The following is a 17,443-nucleotide window of genomic DNA, read 5'->3' on the forward strand; positions in this document are numbered from 1 at the left end:
AGCCGGGGAGGCCGGGCGGGCAGGGAGGGAGGGAGGGAGGGGGGAAGCCGGGCCTCGCCTCCGCCTCCTCCTCCTCCTCCCCGGAGCCGGCAGGCGGGGGGGGGGGAACCGGCCTCGCCGCCGCCGCGGGGAGATGGGGGGGATGGAGGAGACGGAGCTCTTCTCCCCCCTCCCCCGCGAGTATCGCGGGTCCCCCCTTGTTTCTACTAAAACCAAGGACAGTTGTGGCAGTGGCTTATTGGACAATGTCTGTCTTAAGATCCCTCAGTCCTTACCAGTAATCTAGGACTTAGGAGAGTAAACTCCCCACAAGAACGAAAACAGCACACATCTGATGCACTAGGTGTGCCTGCAGTGTGTATCTTTTTACTTCTGGGCATATCACACACCTTTGGAAGTGTGTGGTATCTGCTTCTGAGCCACACCACGTAGTGCTTTCCTTTACCTGTCTCAAGACTTCCTTTTTTCTGTCCTGCTAAGCAGGGATCTGGGTTGAAATGTATGAACCTGTTACAGGCAACCTACCTTTAAGAAGCAAGCCCTTCACCATCCCCCCAGAACACCAGCTAAATTTTGGAATAGCCCTTTCACTGACAGATCATAACACATCCAACTTCCCTGCATTTAACTTCTGGTCAGCAGGCAGTAGAGTCAACAAATAGCTAAGTCTCTGGCTCTGCCATGTACCAGAGCAGGATCCTTCCAATATCATTTCACCGTTACATCTCTGCCTTTGTTTTAAGGAAGAGATGTTTAATGTTAAAACAGGTTAAGGACAAGGATTGTTACAAAGCACCACAGAACCAGGGGCATTTTGGACATTTCTAGCTGAGTTGGCTCTAAAAATCTTACTCACAGCATAAACAAATGATGAGAAGCACTGATTCTTGTATTTTGGACATGGCCAAATAGCTGTTCTCAAAGCAAAACCTTTAGAATTGCAGGCAGAGCAGACGCCCCCTTGCCAGTTATGTGAATTATTGTGCTGTTGGAAATCCCATTATTAACCAAACACTCTTACAGTATTTGCAGCCCTGACAGCATGAAAACAGGGAATGCAATCCTTTAGAATCCACCAGGTTTGTAGCCAAACAAGAGAGATGGATTCTTCCCAGATTCCCCTTTCCCGTAGCAGTCCCGTTTCTCCCCTAGAAAGATACTTAAGAGTCCTAGGGCCCATGTGGCAAAAAGGCTGCATGAATCCTCAAGCAGAACAGGGAGGAAGATTTGGGCTCAGTCTCCCAACACTACAGCCCTCCATACTTTCCAGGCTGTGTCTTTGTGAAGGAGGTTTAAAAGGAGACTCCAGCAGGGACAAAAAACATGAGGCATATCCAATGCATCATGCTGGCAGTTGGCTGAATGTAGTCAGTCTACTGTAGTATTTTCAAATCAACACTGCAAGGGTAGGAGGACTCTGCACGGCTATCTATTGAGTGGAGCTGGTAGTTCTGAAACCAAGTTTATAAGCCTATGGACAAACACCTGGAAGTAAGCACCACTGGATACCTGCATAACTAATTCGGGTTGTATGACACTATTACCATACTTCAGGCTGTGTATATGTACTATTAAAAAAAATCCATATTCTGTCTAAATTGTCTGTATCTCTACAATGTATGCATCTTGTGCTGTGGGGAATATCCCAAGCACTATGGAAGGCATAGAAGCCCTGCTAGAAAGCCCATCTTAAGACTCCACCCGCATTTCTACACTCTTGAAGCTTATCTCCATATTTCAAAGGGCCAGAAACTATTTTTTTAAAGAGAATTCAGGTACTCATATTCTGCATTTGCCTATCACAAAAAAGCAGAGAACTAATTGAGGCAAGTGTGATATTCCAGATATAAAGCCTCTTCCACCCTGACATGGGCTTTGATTACATATGTTAGAACCAGTGGAACATACAAGATCTTCTGAAAGACGGAAGGCCCAAGCCATATTGATGGTTTTCATGAGGCAAAAATATAATTTAAATGACATTGAATGCATTAACATCATTCTGAAGGGGAAGTTAGTTTTGCTTTTAAGAGGGCAAAAACATTTAAATTTAACATCAATTTAAGTGCACAATGCCACTCCCAAATAACTATTTCACACACACACAACTGGATTGTACTAGTTTATAGTCTTTACTTCAAAAGCATTGCCAGAAATAACCACATGGTGGAGTTACTGCACAAGTGCACTAAAGCAGATCTCCTTTAGGGAAACCATGTTAAATAAGAAAATCAGAAGCACAAAAATCCCAGTGCACCATCCAGATGAGGGACGTTTAATTGCCCTGCTGATTCATTACCAGAGTCATGGTGCTAACTAGAACAGATCATGTGGGCCGCATTTGGAGTTTTAGACTAGCACTATGGTTAGGACGAGAGTTTTGCGAGCTTCCTAACGGTGAATGCAGGTAGGATATTTGGCCTACACCTCCATACACCACCATAACAATTGCCATTCAGCACATAGTGGGAAAACACAGGGCAAGAGATAACTGTGTGACCTTCACATGTGATTGTGTAGGTAAATGTAGGATGATTAAAAAGTATAGGAAAAGTTTGGATGCAAAGGACTGGCAAGATTATTTCTGCAAGCATGACCCAGACTTTTAAAACAAAAGCATGTAAGTGTGGGGAGAGTTCACTCACACAGGACCATTCACAGCTGGTTGTGTTATAAAAAGGGACAGCACTGCAGGCTTGGTATACTGATGCCAATTTCTAATTCACACATTAAATACCCCTGGGGAGGCATTGTGGCTGACTAAACCTATTTTTACACTTGAGTGTGCTTCGATTTGAGCTCAAACACTGAAGGAGAGGGATGGTGGGCTGTTTAAAACTGTTTCTCATCCTGCTGTAGGAGACACTAACAAGCCATAAAAGGTAGATGCACACAGCACACACACAGCCTTGACCTCTTAACGTTTCTTAGCCAGTAATCAGAATCTACTGGTTAACGTTGTGTGTGCTGGATACTGAACAATCATCCTAGGAGAACTTTTGCTCTGTGTCTTGTTCTAAGTGGCTCCTTGGAGAGCAAAGCAGCTGCAATGAAAAATAAAAAAACAAATCAATGTCTTTCTTGCTTGATGCTGAGCCTCAAAATAGGTTTGTTTTGAAGAGTTTTTTTTTTTTGAAGACAGGCCCCATCGCTTGCTTCAGCCTTGATGCCCTCAGTGGTGTGTTTTTCATAACTGGTACCATGACCTGGTTTTAGGTTCATAATTTCTTGACTAATAAAACAAATCCAAACACTGACATTACAAAGAGTTAAAGGAAACAAAAACATCTACAGCTGCTTCTAATACTGTTCCTCAAAATACCGAGATATTCTGTCCCTTGGACAATCCCGGACACCATAAACCATTGCTGAAGTCAGAAAAAAAGTTGCTGTTTCAAGATACATTGTGTTCTTTGGGGGGAAAGAGACCGGGGAGGGGGAGAGGCAGGCAGGGCTAATGCTTTTGGCAGATCTCCCCTCCAAGTCAGATACTGCAGCACCATTAAATAGATGCCTCTCTGTAAAGCATAAATCATCCACAGATGACAACACAGAGATGTCACAGTTTATAGAGACAGATTTCTTTTTCCCAGTCCCAGAAAAGCCATTTATATCTCCTTGCCTTTCCCAGGCATTATTTCTTGGTTGTTTTGCGGATCAATGCCATCCTCTGTAAAGAGAAAAACAAGAGCGTGAGTCAGGAACACGGGGCCTCAGCAAGATGCTTGATGAATGAGCTCTAGACATTACAGCTGGAAGGCACCCTCTGATGACTGACCCCTACTGGGGGCCTGGAGTGTATTCAGAGAGGTGGCTGAATAAAGCCTGCCCCCGCCTCCCGACTGCTGGCATTCCAAGGAGGTCTCCCATCCAAGTGCTTGCCAGAGTTGACCCTGCTTAGCTTCCGAGATCTGATGAAATTGGGCTTGCCTGGGCTATCCAGATCAGGGCCTGTATCTTTAACACATTGAGGGTGTTTCCCCTTCTCCCCAGAATGGCCTGCATGCCACAATCTTCTGGCACTCACATACTTGAATCATCCAGACACTTCTGCCTAAAGTTTCAGAGTGCATCATCTTCTTTAGGTTAGTTTATTAGACAGTGGGTCCTTACCTGTTTATGAGCTTCGGTAGTGCAGGCTTTTTTATATGGCCTAATTTCTTCGGAACCAAAACCTGGGATCCACATATTCCACTGGCGTTCTACAGCAAAGCAAAGGTGGAAGTAGAGGGTTTCAGTCTAAGCTTACACAAGGTGCCCTCCAGAGCAATCTCCATAGCCCCCTCCACCCAACAAAGGCATGCATATGAAATGACTGTGAGTTTCTTCAGGTAGGTATCTGCATTTTCCAAAGCCATTCAGCAGACATATGGCGAAACCTTCTCTGTCTCCATACCCTCACGTAACCCCCTTTGTGTGATACCTATGACCAATGCTCCCTCTAAGCTGTGGAGTCTTGTGAGCAAAAATTCTACTTTGTGAGCTACTGGCATTAAAGTTGTAAACCAGCGATTTGGCTGTTGCATAAATTAGTTTGCTCTGCAGCCATCCTTCCTGAGCCAGGACAAAAATGCGTGAGCTGGAAGCTAAAAAACTGTGAGCTAGCTCACACTAACTCAGCTTAGAGGGACTATTGCCTGTGACTCTGTGGAAATCTTTTGTCTCCAGACCTAGTCATCCTGCCCCCTCCCTCAGGATATCAAGACAAATTGATCAAATTGATTAAATCATTAACAGTTCTTCCTGACAACTATCAGAGATTCACTCTCCCCATTTTAAATCTAAGCCTCGGAACCCATTCAACCTACCTCGGCAGGACCATCAATGGTCAACAAACCCATTCAATCTGCCCTGGTAAGACCATCAACCGTCATTAATCTCATCAAGGCCCAGCCCGGGAGACCACCCCTCAAATTCCTATAGGAACAGAGAGCAAGCCCCACCTCAGTGTGCACTCTGAGGGTGCCTACTATAGGGTACACCCCCATAGCCTCTGCTTTGGGTCTCCTTTCTTAACATGAAACACTGGCCGTTTGTGCTCTCTTCTACATGAATATCTGCACGATAGGTAGTATAACCCCTATAACTGCTCCATAAATATCTCTATCGTCACCTCTTTATTTCTTAGTTTCTGGACTGTGTGTATATTTTGATTGCTTAGTGTGATTGTATGCAGGGATATTCTTTAATAAAACTATTGAACACTCTTTAAATCTGGAGTCTTCATACTGAACTGGACCTTGGTATATAAAGGTGTGTGATCTCTTGTACCCTTCTGGTCTCCTCGGTCTCATAGCTAATTTCCCCCAATATCGAGACAGGCCACTTTTGACAACAGTAGATAAGACCAACATTCCTCAAGTTCAGTATTTAGAAAGGAAAAAGCCCAAAGCACCTCCTGCTGGCCAGGCTTGTAAGAGCTACATAAAATGAGAAACAGAAATAAAAGTTGTTTTGACAGGAGTTGGATTCTCTGCATTTTAATTCATCGCTTTTTGGCAGGATCTGAGAGGTGCCCACAAGAGAGCAAAACTGTTACGTCCCTCCCTGCAACTATCTTGAAGAACTGAATTCGAGGCTGGGTAACAAAACATCACATCTGCCTAGAGGTGCAAGGAGACATTACAGCAGTGGTGAGGGAGCCACACTGCTGTGATTCAATCCCACAGTGCTGCTGAAAAGGTCTGGAACCACACGGGAAGAAGCAGTCACATAAGTCCTTCCCATCAGCATGGCATCCCCACGTCAGCTGAGCAACAACCAGGTGGGAAGGACCCACTAATCTCAACCTTTCAAAAGAGAAATCAGGGAATAATCAAAGTATGTCCTCGTGCTCAAGATGTTCAGCCTATGGACTCTCCTACAACATCTCCTGAGGCCCTGTTCCCTCTGAGGCATGCAGTCTCCATGAGCAGAAATTTTAACCCGTGAGCCAAAAATGGTGCTAGCTTTAAAATTGTGAGTGGGCTGACATTTTTTTAATTATTTCAGTTTACAAACATAAAACATAAACTATTACCTATCTAGCGGTTTTCTAATCTTAGTTTTAATGGTGTTTATCAAGATAAAACCTCTCTTGCAATCAGTACTTGAGGCTTGAAAAGTTCCACAAACATCTAGAAGACTTAGTTCACTTACAAAATACACACTACACAAAAGGAATTTACTTTCCAAATACAGGATCAAACCAATTGGATTTGCACTTTGTAAGTGAGAATTCTCTTGCAAGATACACACATAAAAATGTTTTCCACTATGGACAGCTTCCTCAGCATTTCATAAAGCATTAAGCTTCCTGCTGAGAAGGCTTTTTTCCCTTAAACCTAAAATTCATCAGCCCTTCTACACTCCTTGGGCAATCTCCAGCTCTCCAAGAAGAATTCTATTCACCATACAATGGAAGTTCACAATACATCTCTGAGAGGGGTTTGACAACCGGAGACAGAAGAAGAGGAGGAGGAGGAGGAAGAGGAGATTGGATTTATACCCTGCCCTTCACTCGGAGTCTCAGACTGGCTTACAAACTCCTTCCCCTCCCCACAACAGACACCCTGTGAGGTAGGTGGGGCTAACAGAGCTCTCTTGAGGACTGCCCTTGAGAGAACAGCTCTGAGAGAACTTGCGACTGACCCAAGGTCACACCAGCAGCTGCATGTGGATATCAAACCTGGTTCTCCCAGATTAGAGTCCGCACACTTAACCACTACACCGAACTGGCTCTAAAAAAACTGGCTTTAAAAATAAGTATTGTGGCTTGGTTTATATTATTTTAAAAAAACAGAGCCTAGGTAACCTGAGAGTGAACAGGGATGTTGAAAAAGTTCAGACTACTGCTGCTGCAGCAATGTAAGAGAAGATAGAATGTTGAATTGTTTGAAACATAGCAAATCAGTTATGACAGAATCATATAACCTCAATTGGGAAAAGCTGTTGCTCTACCTTCGTTTTTTGTTTTTTTTTACTGATCCCACCTGCAACTTATGGTGCAAAAGACAGCAACCCCCCCAGCCCCCCCCCCAAAAAATTCCAGCCCTAAGAAGGGGTGTTGTATATTATTCTAGCAGGCAGCACCAAATCCAAAGAGGCAGAAGACCCAGTTAATACAACTTGTTTTGAGAAAGTAAGCAGCATTCCCAGAGATGGTTTCCATTGCATCAATAGCATTTCTTGCACAGTATGTAGACTCAGTTCTGCTGCCAGAGGTATTTTGGGAAATCTTACAGTCAGTCCAGTTATTAGATTTAAATCCATGTTATAGCAAACTACAATAAAATTTTAAAAATTATCAAGCCATCCCTGCAATGTAAATGTACCAGAGGTTTGAGCTTGTTTTTTAAATTATGTCATTTAAAATTTGATAAAAAGCTGACGTGTAGAATGAAGGAAAGTTTTTAACAAAATGTTGATGGTGACCAGAGAGGGGGCTTTTCCAGTGGTGGCACTTTGCCTTTAGAATGCCTTTTCCCATGAGGCAGCCTGACACCTACCTTACTTTCCTTTAGGCATCATACTAAAACATTCCCCTTTATGCAGGCTGTTATCTCTAAAATTGTTTATACCCCGCTTCTGGCCCACAGTTCATTTTATCCACATAATCGTAGGCGGATCAGTATGTATTCTATGATATCATGCCCTGGCTTTAATGGCTTCTTATTTTTAGTAACTTATATTAATGGCAGAGGATTGTTTTATCAATATAGCTGTAAGCCTCCTCAAGCAAACCTCTGGAGAAGCAGCATATCAATTTTCTAAATCAAATAAATACAGTAATGTAACCTGGACATGATCAGTACATGGAATACCATGGCCAAGTCTAGTTTCTAAAAGCCAGATAAAGCTCACTTCTAAGCTCAAATAATTTATATTTTCGTCTTTTACTACTGTCATTGAAACAAGAAACCTTTGACTTCTTTGGCCACAACTCCTGGCATGTTTTCCTGAAGAATACAAGAACTCCTCTGCAATGCTCCCCCCCCACCCCTGGGAAGTCCCTCCTCGAGGGTTGCACGCATGCAGGCGCCCCTTTCCTCCTGCTGTTCGACTCGGTCGCTGAGCTGGACCACACCACACGCAGGCCAGACATGGGCAGGATTTCCTCTGCACCCTCTGCACTTCCCATGACAACTCGCCAATGCAGCCCTGCACTGAGCACTGCCGCCCTTCCTGCCTTTCTTCCCACAAAGCCAGGCTCGGAGCCTGCTCTCTTTCCCCCCACTGTAGCCAGCAGGCAGGCTGGCCGCTCATTGTGCTCAGATCAAAATCTGTGCATTCCCACCCGACAATGAGTGGGCCCAGCACACATAGCTCACCTTACAGGGGATACTGCTTTTGACTCTGAATTTTGCCCCGTCTACAATGAGAAAACCTAGATTCCTAACACTTAAGGGTTTTTCCCAGCTATTTAAGACAGTAGCCCCCCCTTCACCATCTTTGGAGGAGGAGCTGGGTACGTACATGACAGTTGTCACACATAGGTAGTCTTCCATTCCTCCACATGGCAGCCATCACTACACAGTTCCCATTTGCAAGAAACAACTCACTGCATAGATCAGACTATTTTGTCCATGCTGTCTTATGAAGTCTGCAGCAGTCTGGAGACAGCCCAATCCATCAGGGGGCACAAAAGGCTCATCACAGAGTGACAGGGGCCACAGAGTTCTTTTCAGCCACAATTTCTGCCCTGGCCCAGAGAAGCTTACCAAGGTGCAACTGGACATCTTTCACTTCCAGGGTGTTGGATTTGCGGTGCCGTGCAAGCTGGCAGGCAGCTGTCACCACACTTTCAATGAAGTCATCAGCAATCTGCAGCAGCATCTGTCAAAAACAGAGGAAGGAAGAAGCCATGCATGTTCAGTGGTGGGTTTCAGCAGCTGACATTACAGGCATGTGATGACCTGTAACACCACCTGATCAGCACAAGACGAATGGTCCAGCCCCATGAAGGATGGATTCGAGTGTTTTAACAAAGACGTACCTCCTCTACATCTTCATCCAGCTGCTCATTTGGATCCACCTCCCGGACAAGATCCTGCAGTTTCTTCTTGGTTAAGATCTGGGGGGATGTGAAGGGAAATCAAACATTAGCACAACAACGGCCATTACATCAATTCTCACTCCAAACTATAGAAAGAAGATTAAAACAATCCATGAGATATATGCACTTTTGCTGAAGAACATACAAGGGGGGGGGGAAATGGCCAAATGTTTCCAGACAGGACTCTAGGAGGCAGTTATATTTGAAAGACATATCTGAATAAAGATTGAGCCTCCATTTTAGGTTGCAGGATAGGTAGCACCAGGCATACTCAAATGCAACCAACTTTTAAAACTCCCCCCTCCTCCTCTTGCTTCTCCAGTACCTGAAATGAAATTACCTGGCTGCTCTCAGGACTGAGACGGCCCCCGCTGCTAGGAGTCCCAGGCATCTTTGCCACAGTGGTATTGTTTGCCATGGAGCTATGTGGGGAAGTACTAGCAGGTTCTGGCTTGATTGACGAAAAATTGGATAAGTTGATCAAAGTAGAGGGACCAAACTGGTTCATAATCTGCTGGGCTTTAGCCTTCAGATCATAGAGTTTGTCAAGGTCTTGCTTCTTCTTGGGAGTGTGAGGGCCTAAACCAATCAGCTGGAGGAAAAAAACAAAACCCCATTGTTAGAAACAGCAAGGAAAGGGGTTTAAGAAGGTGGAGAAGGTGTAAAGGTAGCCTTTTTAAAACTATTCCTGACAGGCAGGATCCCAGATGTTTCAAATTGATGAAATCTTTGGATATACATTTACAGAAATAAGCTTTCACCAATCACTGAGGGAAAACAACTTACTAAGTTACATTTAAGCCACTTCGTAAGAAGTCAGGGGGGAGTTTTTCAAGGCCTCTTTCCTAGAATTAACAGTAACACAGTACGTAAAGCGTCACAATGTGGAAACCTGAGTATAGTTTCTCCTCCTATGGATCCCAGATGTTTAGTCTTAACCTTTCAGATCAAACGTTCAAGGCAGCCCCCCCCCCATATGCCTGGCTCCAAAAGCAAATGTGAGGTGCTAGTTGATCTTCAGTTATTAGCTGGCCACTGAAACATGTGGACACCTCCCCCATCTGAAGTTCTAACAGAATGGAATGAAAAGGAAAGCTTCCCAACATACAGCTCTAGCTACATCTGGACATTGCTAATTTACGATACTATTTGTTTCAAACTGAATGTCTAGCCATCTTATAGTTTGGCACTGTCCACACAGGAAACAGATCAAGGTATGTTACAGTGTAAAGACACATTTTCATTAAATCATGATACTTATTTGACTTCATTTTAAGTCATGTTTATCGATCTCTCATTTCAGTCACATCTTCCTTGTGTTCAGTACAGACCCTCGTTGAGATAGCGATAGCTTCTCAAACCTCACAAAAGGCATGGATTCCTTTGGTTTATATGTATGGTAAATATGAACAGAGGAACATCTTAGGCTCTAGATGAGCACAGATTCAGATTAACAGGCTCCATCATTCCCAACATACCATTTCTGGAGAACATACCCTTGGACTCACTGTTCCAAAGCACCATGACTCTGGGTGATCCCTTAGGGTTTGCCCAAAAATGTTCCTGCAAAAACCTGCTCAGTTAATTCCAGCAACAGTTCAGAATTCAGAGGGGTCTTTCTCAAGAGTTTTCTTCATCCATTTAAGAATGCCAGTGTCTTGCACGTGCCAACAGTTCAGACCATCAAGTTCAAATTTGTAATCAACTACATCTATTACCCAAATGACAAAAAGGCTCAGTTCAGACTCACCAAAGCATGTGTAATATCCAATAAGTCTTGGTCTTATATGCTTCCCCCTGGATTCCCATTTGCTCTTCATGTTTGTCAACAAACCAGTTTGTCATTAAATGTGAACCAGGCAAACCATGTTTTTTCCAAAATCACAGTTTGCATGGAAAGTTCATAAACCAGGCCCGGATAGATTTCTTTGGCATGGAGAGCCTGCCTAAAAATTTAGAAGCCGGGCTTATCTTTCAGCCTTCAGGGTTTCAAAATTTTAATGACCACATTTTTCCAATTATTGCCACCACAGAGCCTAATCCTCGCTTCTTTACAGTTTCTTGTGATTTTATTTAAGCATGATTTATGTCCTGGCCCCATTGGTGGACCTCCTGATGGCACTGGTATTTCTGGCCACTGTGTGATACAGAGTGTTGGACTGGATGGGCCTTTGGCCTGATCCAACACTGGCATCTCTTATGTTCTCTTATGTTCTTAATGACAAAAGTATTGCAGTATATAAATAATTAAATACAAGAGTAACCCTGGCAGTCATCATTACTACAAAAAGTTGACCTCTAAGACTAACCTAACCTCTCCCCAATTTCTCATAATTTCATTATTAGTTTTAAAAGCTTCATATAATTGAATATTGGAGCTAGTATACCGGTAGAAAGCAACTAGTAAAGAAGTGAACGTAGCTACCACCACTGAAGGGTATAAAGTTAACATATAAATCAGCAATGACAAGAATTCCATGCACATGCATTTTTATGCCATACAACAAAACATATTCTGATGTGAAATGATAAGCTTTATAGTTCTGCGGATCACCAAGAAACACTACAAATGAAATCCTTGCTGAAAATACTAGATGCGACAATGACATTTCTAGGCGCCATGGCAACCGGCACCTGAGATTTGTTAAGCTCTGTCATAAGGAAGGAGGAACCATCATTTCACAACTAAAAGGAAACCTAGACAGGAACTAAAGCACAGAGCAAGAGGAGAATATATGATTTTGATCCTCATGTAGCATCGAACGATGGTTCTGATTCATATCTGAGCGTGTTGTTAGAGGTGAACACTATTAATTTCTTTCTGTGGCTTAACATGGATAACATGTAATTTTTTCAGATGTGATATGCTAATTTATCTTATTCTGCACTGCAGCTTTCCTTACAATTTTTACTCAGTGCACACCCTTAATATCATATCAGCACCCAAAGGCATATTACCCCAATAGCAAGGCAATCAACGAAGCATTTTTCTCATTCATCTACTTCATTTAAATAAAACAGAACAAATTTTCTGTTAGTACTAAGCTGCACAAAGGACACAAAAAACACCTAGCAATTCCAATCCATGTTATAATCATGCACGATTCTGTTCAAGGTATTTTGGAAGAGAAGTCCATGCTGTGGCAGAAAACCCTGTCCCAGAATGATCACCACTTTCAAATAAGGGCAAATCCTTCACTTTACAGAAAAAACTGTGAAAACCAGTCTGCACAAAATGTGAAGAAGGAATAGGCACTGAATAAGGTAATATTCTGGAGCTGCGGTGGCTCAAGTGTTTAAGACACTGAACTGCGGGCTGTGGAAGGTCGGTAGTTCAGCGGTTCGAGACCCGGGTGCCACATGACGGAGTGAGCTCCCGTCTCTAGTTCCAGCTCCTGCCAACCTAGCAGTTCGAAAGCAAGAAATTGCAAGTAGATAAATAGGTACCACTTCGGTGGGAAGGTAACAGCATTTCGTGCGCCTTGGTGTTTAGTCATGCCGGCCACATGACCACGGAAACGTCTTCGGACAGCGCTGGCTCTTCGGCTTTGAAACAGAGATGAGCACCGCAACCCTAGAGTCGGATTTGACTGGCTTTCGAGCAAGGGAACCTTTACCTTTTTAAAAAAAAGGTAATATTGGATGGAGTTCAGAATTAAGTTCAAGTTGAGTAATTTCAGGGTTCCATTCTCTGCCCTATCAATGGATAAACTAGCACCATGAGCTATTACAGATTAACAGCTGCTTCAGGAGAATACTCAGGTTAGCCTAAGAGTCACATGCCCTTTATCTCACTCCTGTGGAGGTTAATATATGCTAGCAATAACTGCTTCTACGAACAGCTGGCAGGTGTAAAGAATGAGTATCATCTAATGCATGCCATGAGAAAGGCAAAGTTTCATTCAAGACCAACTAAAGTCAATCACTAAAGCTGGTTCTTCTGTTGTCCCCTTCCATCTTTCTACATTCCTTCCCTTTCTTCTGCTGCCGCTTCTAATCTTGTTGAACCTTACTTTTCTCTGCTCTTTCTGCTACTAATCAGTTTTCTATTGCGGCTCCTGCTTCTGGAATTCTTCTGCATCATTTCTACCCCTTTCCACTTTCATAAGTGTCACTTTTTGAGTACTTAAAACAAAACACAAACTTTCCCCCTCCATCTCACAGCTCAGCTGTTTTCCATTTCCCTCATCCTCCCTCCCCAATAACCTCAGATACAGCACAGCAGAAGAGAAGGTTTTGGCTATTAGGTATATATAATTATTTTATTATAGTTATTGTTTTAATTTCTAGCTTTCTTCATAAGCCACACAGAAAACTAGTTGCAGTTGAGGAGCAAGACAGAAAAAGTTCAAATAAGCAAATGTCAGGAAAAAAGACCACGTATGGTTATTTGGCACTTGTATACTCTGCCCCATTCTGGATTAATCATCATAAAGCCAGATGAAGAATGCATTACTTTCCCCACGGGCAAGGGCCAACTGTAGAATGTTTAATGTCCTGCCATATCTCAACAGGACAGGAAGTCATCAAAAAGTTATAGAAAGCTACAACTTTTAATATTGTCCAATAAAGAACAACACTAATTAAATATTCTACACAGACCAGTTCTAGGATTTAGCTCTTTCCAGTTCAGGCCTTAAATTAGGTAGAATATATTTGTGAACTATCCCACATGGGCCAAATGACATTTTGACGAGAATCTGAGAAACTTAAAGGGGACGGCAAGAGATTCTTCCAGAATTTCATTTACCATATCATAACCATACTTCAACCTGGCATAAAACCAAACTGAACAAGGTAACGCCGGTCAGCAGCTTCTTGCCACAATGCTAGCATGCCATACCATGGTGAGTTCAAACTAGCTTACTTACAGCTATTTGAGTATCTAGGTCTTTAATTACATCAGAAACTGCTGTGGGACCAGTGAAGGGAGAGGCCATTTTCAAGGGGGGAAAGTTCCTGCAAATAAACAGTCAGGGTTAAACCTACAGACCTTTCCTTTTGCAAATGCTTATGATTCCCACAAGCCATTTTGTACCAAATATTGTCACACAGGACAGGAGCTCTGATGGATGTCCAGTATACCTGTAGTTAAATTAAATTGTGCCAGGAAGGGGACACATGCACCTTACCCCTTTCTCCCCACTCCCCTTACAAGGAACATTACGAATAACTAAATTGATTTGTTATGTACAATGCAACCAGGCAGTTTAACTAGAGCTCATTTTCCATCCACAAACTGGGGATCCTAAACCAAGAGAAAAGCAGTTCAAGTTAACCATGGATACAAATTAAGGTGTGTGGGTTAATCAGAACTGGTCCATTCATTGTGAACTATCCAGGAAAAGGGGTGGAAAGGAGATGCTCATGAGTCCACCACAACCCAGTTTCATGCATATTTTTATTTAACCATGGGTAAACTGGACATCAATAAAGCCACTGTTCCTTCTTCACTTAAAACTCAATATACTATGGGGGGAAAACATTATGAGAGGGATTCAGTGATGTCCTTTCCACCTACTCCTGATTCTTGAAACATTTTGTATAATGCCACTGATCTAAGCTACCATGGTAAAAGATCTTAAGTGTGCATTGGTGCAACACTTCGGTTAGCAACTAGAACCCTGGCATCTAATCCAACCCACCTGCTGTTCATGGATTATGTTTACCACAAACATTTTGTGGTTAGTTCTTCCTATTTGATTCCCTACTCCTCCACTTACACCTGCTGGACCTTGGGCAAGCCATAGTTCTGGCTCAGCTATTCTTGAAAAAAAGAGCAGTTTCTGTCAGAGCTCTCTCAGCCCCACCTACTTCACAGGCAGTGTTCCCTCTAAGGTGAGTTAGTGTGAGCTAGCTCACAGTTTTTTAGCCTCTGGCTCACACATTTTTGTCTTGGCTCAGGAAGGAAGGCTCCAGAGCAAGCTGATTTATGCAGTAGACAAATTGCTTGCTCACAACTTTAATGCCAGTAGCAAACAAAGTAGAATTTTTGCTCACAAGACTCCACAGCTTAGAGAGAGCATTGCTCACAGGGTGTCTGATGTGGGGAGGGGAAGGGAAAGGAGTTTGTAAGCCGCTCTGAGACTCCTTTGGGTAGTGAAGGGCGGGGTATAAATCCAATCTCTTATTCTTCTTCTCTGATAGCAGCCATTTTCTGATTGCACCTCCCACCTTGTGTCAGAATTCCAAAGGCGTCCACAGGCTCAAAAAGGTTGGAGACCCCCAAAGTAAACTAAGTCAATGTAAATGCAAACAAACCTGTCTTACAGGTAAACCTGTCTTACAGATAAAATGGAAGAAAAATAAAATATAATTCTTGAATAAAAATGCAATAGAAACAAATTACCAGACAGTAGTAAAGAGAGACACTTAGGCTTCTGTTAGAGAACTACTGGCAGTATTGCATCACCTTCTGCTGAGCAAGAATACTGACTTTATTTACATAGCCCATACATACCACTTTCCAATGTCATCTAAAGCACACTGACAAAGCCTGCAGAAACAGATGAGTTGTCAAACTAATCTTCCTCCTCTTCCCCTCCATTCCCTTATGCATTTTTGCCTTTTCAATCTGTAAACTAGGGTCTTATTTTCATTTCCAAACTCCATCTTGCAGTCTATGTTTAACCAATATGATCCCTCCAGGATGTCAGTCTCTTGAAAAGCTGGCTAGAGATAAAAGCAACACAAGCAATCCCACATACTATTAGACTCCAAGCCTGGGGGTGGGGGAGGGGGACAGACAAGCTAGAACTCTCAGGAATTTAAAGCTATTCCCCTCTGCCAAATACAAACATTTCTGTTTCCCAAAATGGCTATCAACCTAAATCACAATCACCACATTATGTACACAACACTACCATGAATTAGGTTAGACTAAGAATTGGTGACTGGCTAATGGTCAACTCAATATGTTTCAGGGCAGAGTGGGTTTTCAGCCTGGGTCTCCCGGTCCTACACAATGCTGCACTGATTGGTATCAGGTACACAGCCATGTTAGTCTGTAGTGGTAGAACAAAACTTTATTCTACAAACAAAATTTTCTAGGGTATGAGTTTTCATGCACTGACCTGGATAGCCCAGGCTAGCCCGATCTTATCATATCTCAGAAACTAAGCAGGATCAGCCCAGGTTGGTATTTGGATGGGAGACCACCAAGGAAGTCCAGGATTGCTAAGCAGAGGCCAGCAATGGCAAGCCACCTCTTGTCTTGAGAGCCCTACAGGGTTGCCATAAGATAGCAACAACTTGACGGCACTTTCTACCACCACCAAGCTTTTATGAGAGGTGTTACCAAGAGGTGCCGGCTGGAATCAGCATACAGAAGTACAGTGCAAAACAGAAAGCAGTTTGATTACAGTAAGGTAACCACAGATGTGGGACATGCAAAAAAGTAACATCTGTGATAAGGTAAGAATCTTGTGCCCCTATTCAGCCCTTGGGAGGGGGGTCTATTGTCCTGGACCACATTCTCTGTATTTTAACTCTCATCTGTCCATTCTTGGTAACACCTTCTAACCTAAGGGCTGACAGATCTTCATTCTCATTTGTACTTGACAATGTGAGCGTTGAATCACCAAAGCTTATACCTTGGGAAATTCTGCTGGTCCTGAAGGTGCTAATAAATTCAAGTAAAACAAAAACTATAGAAAGGGAAGCACAACGGAATTATGGCTAGATCCAACCCCTACAAGGGTACTACGGCCCCACAGAGAAGCTGGGAGAGCAGCCTAACCAGACACGGGAAGAAGCAGGAGAGGGCTGCTTGCCAAGGGAGGTCGTGCGGGGTTGCCCACTTCAGCTTAGGAAACTCCTGGAGATTCAGGGACAATGCTTGGAGCGAGAGCATTTGGGAAAAGAAGGGAAGTCAGTAGGCATATGATGTAATCGGATCCACCCTCCAAAGCTACAATTTCCTCCAGAGAAACTGAGCTCGGTAACTCCAGGCCTTACCTGGCAGCTGGCAACTCCACTCCGACGGTTTCTAGGCCGCCTCAAACCAGGCGGGCGCCTCGGACTCTCCTCCTACCCCTCGGCAACCCCTTACAGCCTAAGCCTCGGCTGCCTTTGGCACTGCTCCGCAACGCCCTCACACGCACCGGCCGCCTATCTCGCCATATCCGCGTCCCACCTCCGACTGCCGCTTCCCTCTCCTCGAGAAATCGCCGGGCCACAACACTTCCGGGATCACGACCCGAACCACCGCCACAGCGCCTAGGAACTTAAGGCAGACCGCGCGCCCAACCAGCCAACCAATCAGAAGCCCCCTCGCTTTCTCACGGCTCTGTTCTCTCACTGGAGTCTCGAGAATAACTGCGCATGTGCGCATTCAGGACTTCGGCATTTAGATAATTTTTTTAACGTTTTCTGTTTCTGAGGGACGCTTGATTGAAATATGTTTGTTCA

At 43.6% G+C, this 17,443-nt stretch overlaps 1 protein-coding gene across 2 annotated transcripts; it reads right to left on the reverse strand.

The window, feature by feature from the left end:
* Positions 1-1,927: 1,927 nt before the first annotated feature.
* Positions 1,928-17,216, reverse strand: TAF12 (TATA-box binding protein associated factor 12). Of its 2 annotated transcripts, XM_015424833.1 has the most exons (7): positions 16,991-17,216; positions 13,906-13,993; positions 9,375-9,626; positions 8,975-9,052; positions 8,700-8,814; positions 4,114-4,202; positions 1,928-3,670 (listed from the first exon to the last, which is right to left on the reverse strand). In XM_015424833.1, exons 2-7 carry the CDS (start codon positions 13,972-13,974, stop codon positions 3,635-3,637), a joined length of 639 nt encoding a protein of 212 aa, XP_015280319.1. In that variant the 5' UTR covers positions 13,975-13,993; positions 16,991-17,216; the 3' UTR covers positions 1,928-3,634. The 2 variants fall into 2 exon arrangements, with proteins under 2 accessions (XP_015280319.1, XP_015280320.1); XM_015424834.1 differs by lacking the exon at positions 13,906-13,993.
* Positions 17,217-17,443: the final 227 nt, after the last annotated feature.

This window comes from Gekko japonicus, unplaced genomic scaffold (assembly GCF_001447785.1).
Source record: "Gekko japonicus isolate JY-2015 unplaced genomic scaffold, Gekko_japonicus_V1.1 scaffold1099, whole genome shotgun sequence".
In the NCBI taxonomy this organism is placed as follows: domain Eukaryota; kingdom Metazoa; phylum Chordata; class Lepidosauria; order Squamata; family Gekkonidae; genus Gekko; species Gekko japonicus.

Excerpts from the sequence above, each read along its gene's own strand:
- TAF12 (XM_015424833.1), bottom strand. The coding sequence starts at position 13,974 with ATGGCCTCTCCCTTCACTGGTCCCACAGCAGTTTCTGATGTAATTAAA. Across the intron at positions 8,815-8,974 it reads TGGATGAAGATGTAGAGGAG|ATGCTGCTGCAGATTGCTGA; the intron begins GTACGTCTTTGT and ends TGTTTTTGACAG. Across the intron at positions 4,203-8,699 it reads AGATGTCCAGTTGCACCTTG|AACGCCAGTGGAATATGTGG; the intron begins GTAAGCTTCTCT and ends GCTTTGCTGTAG.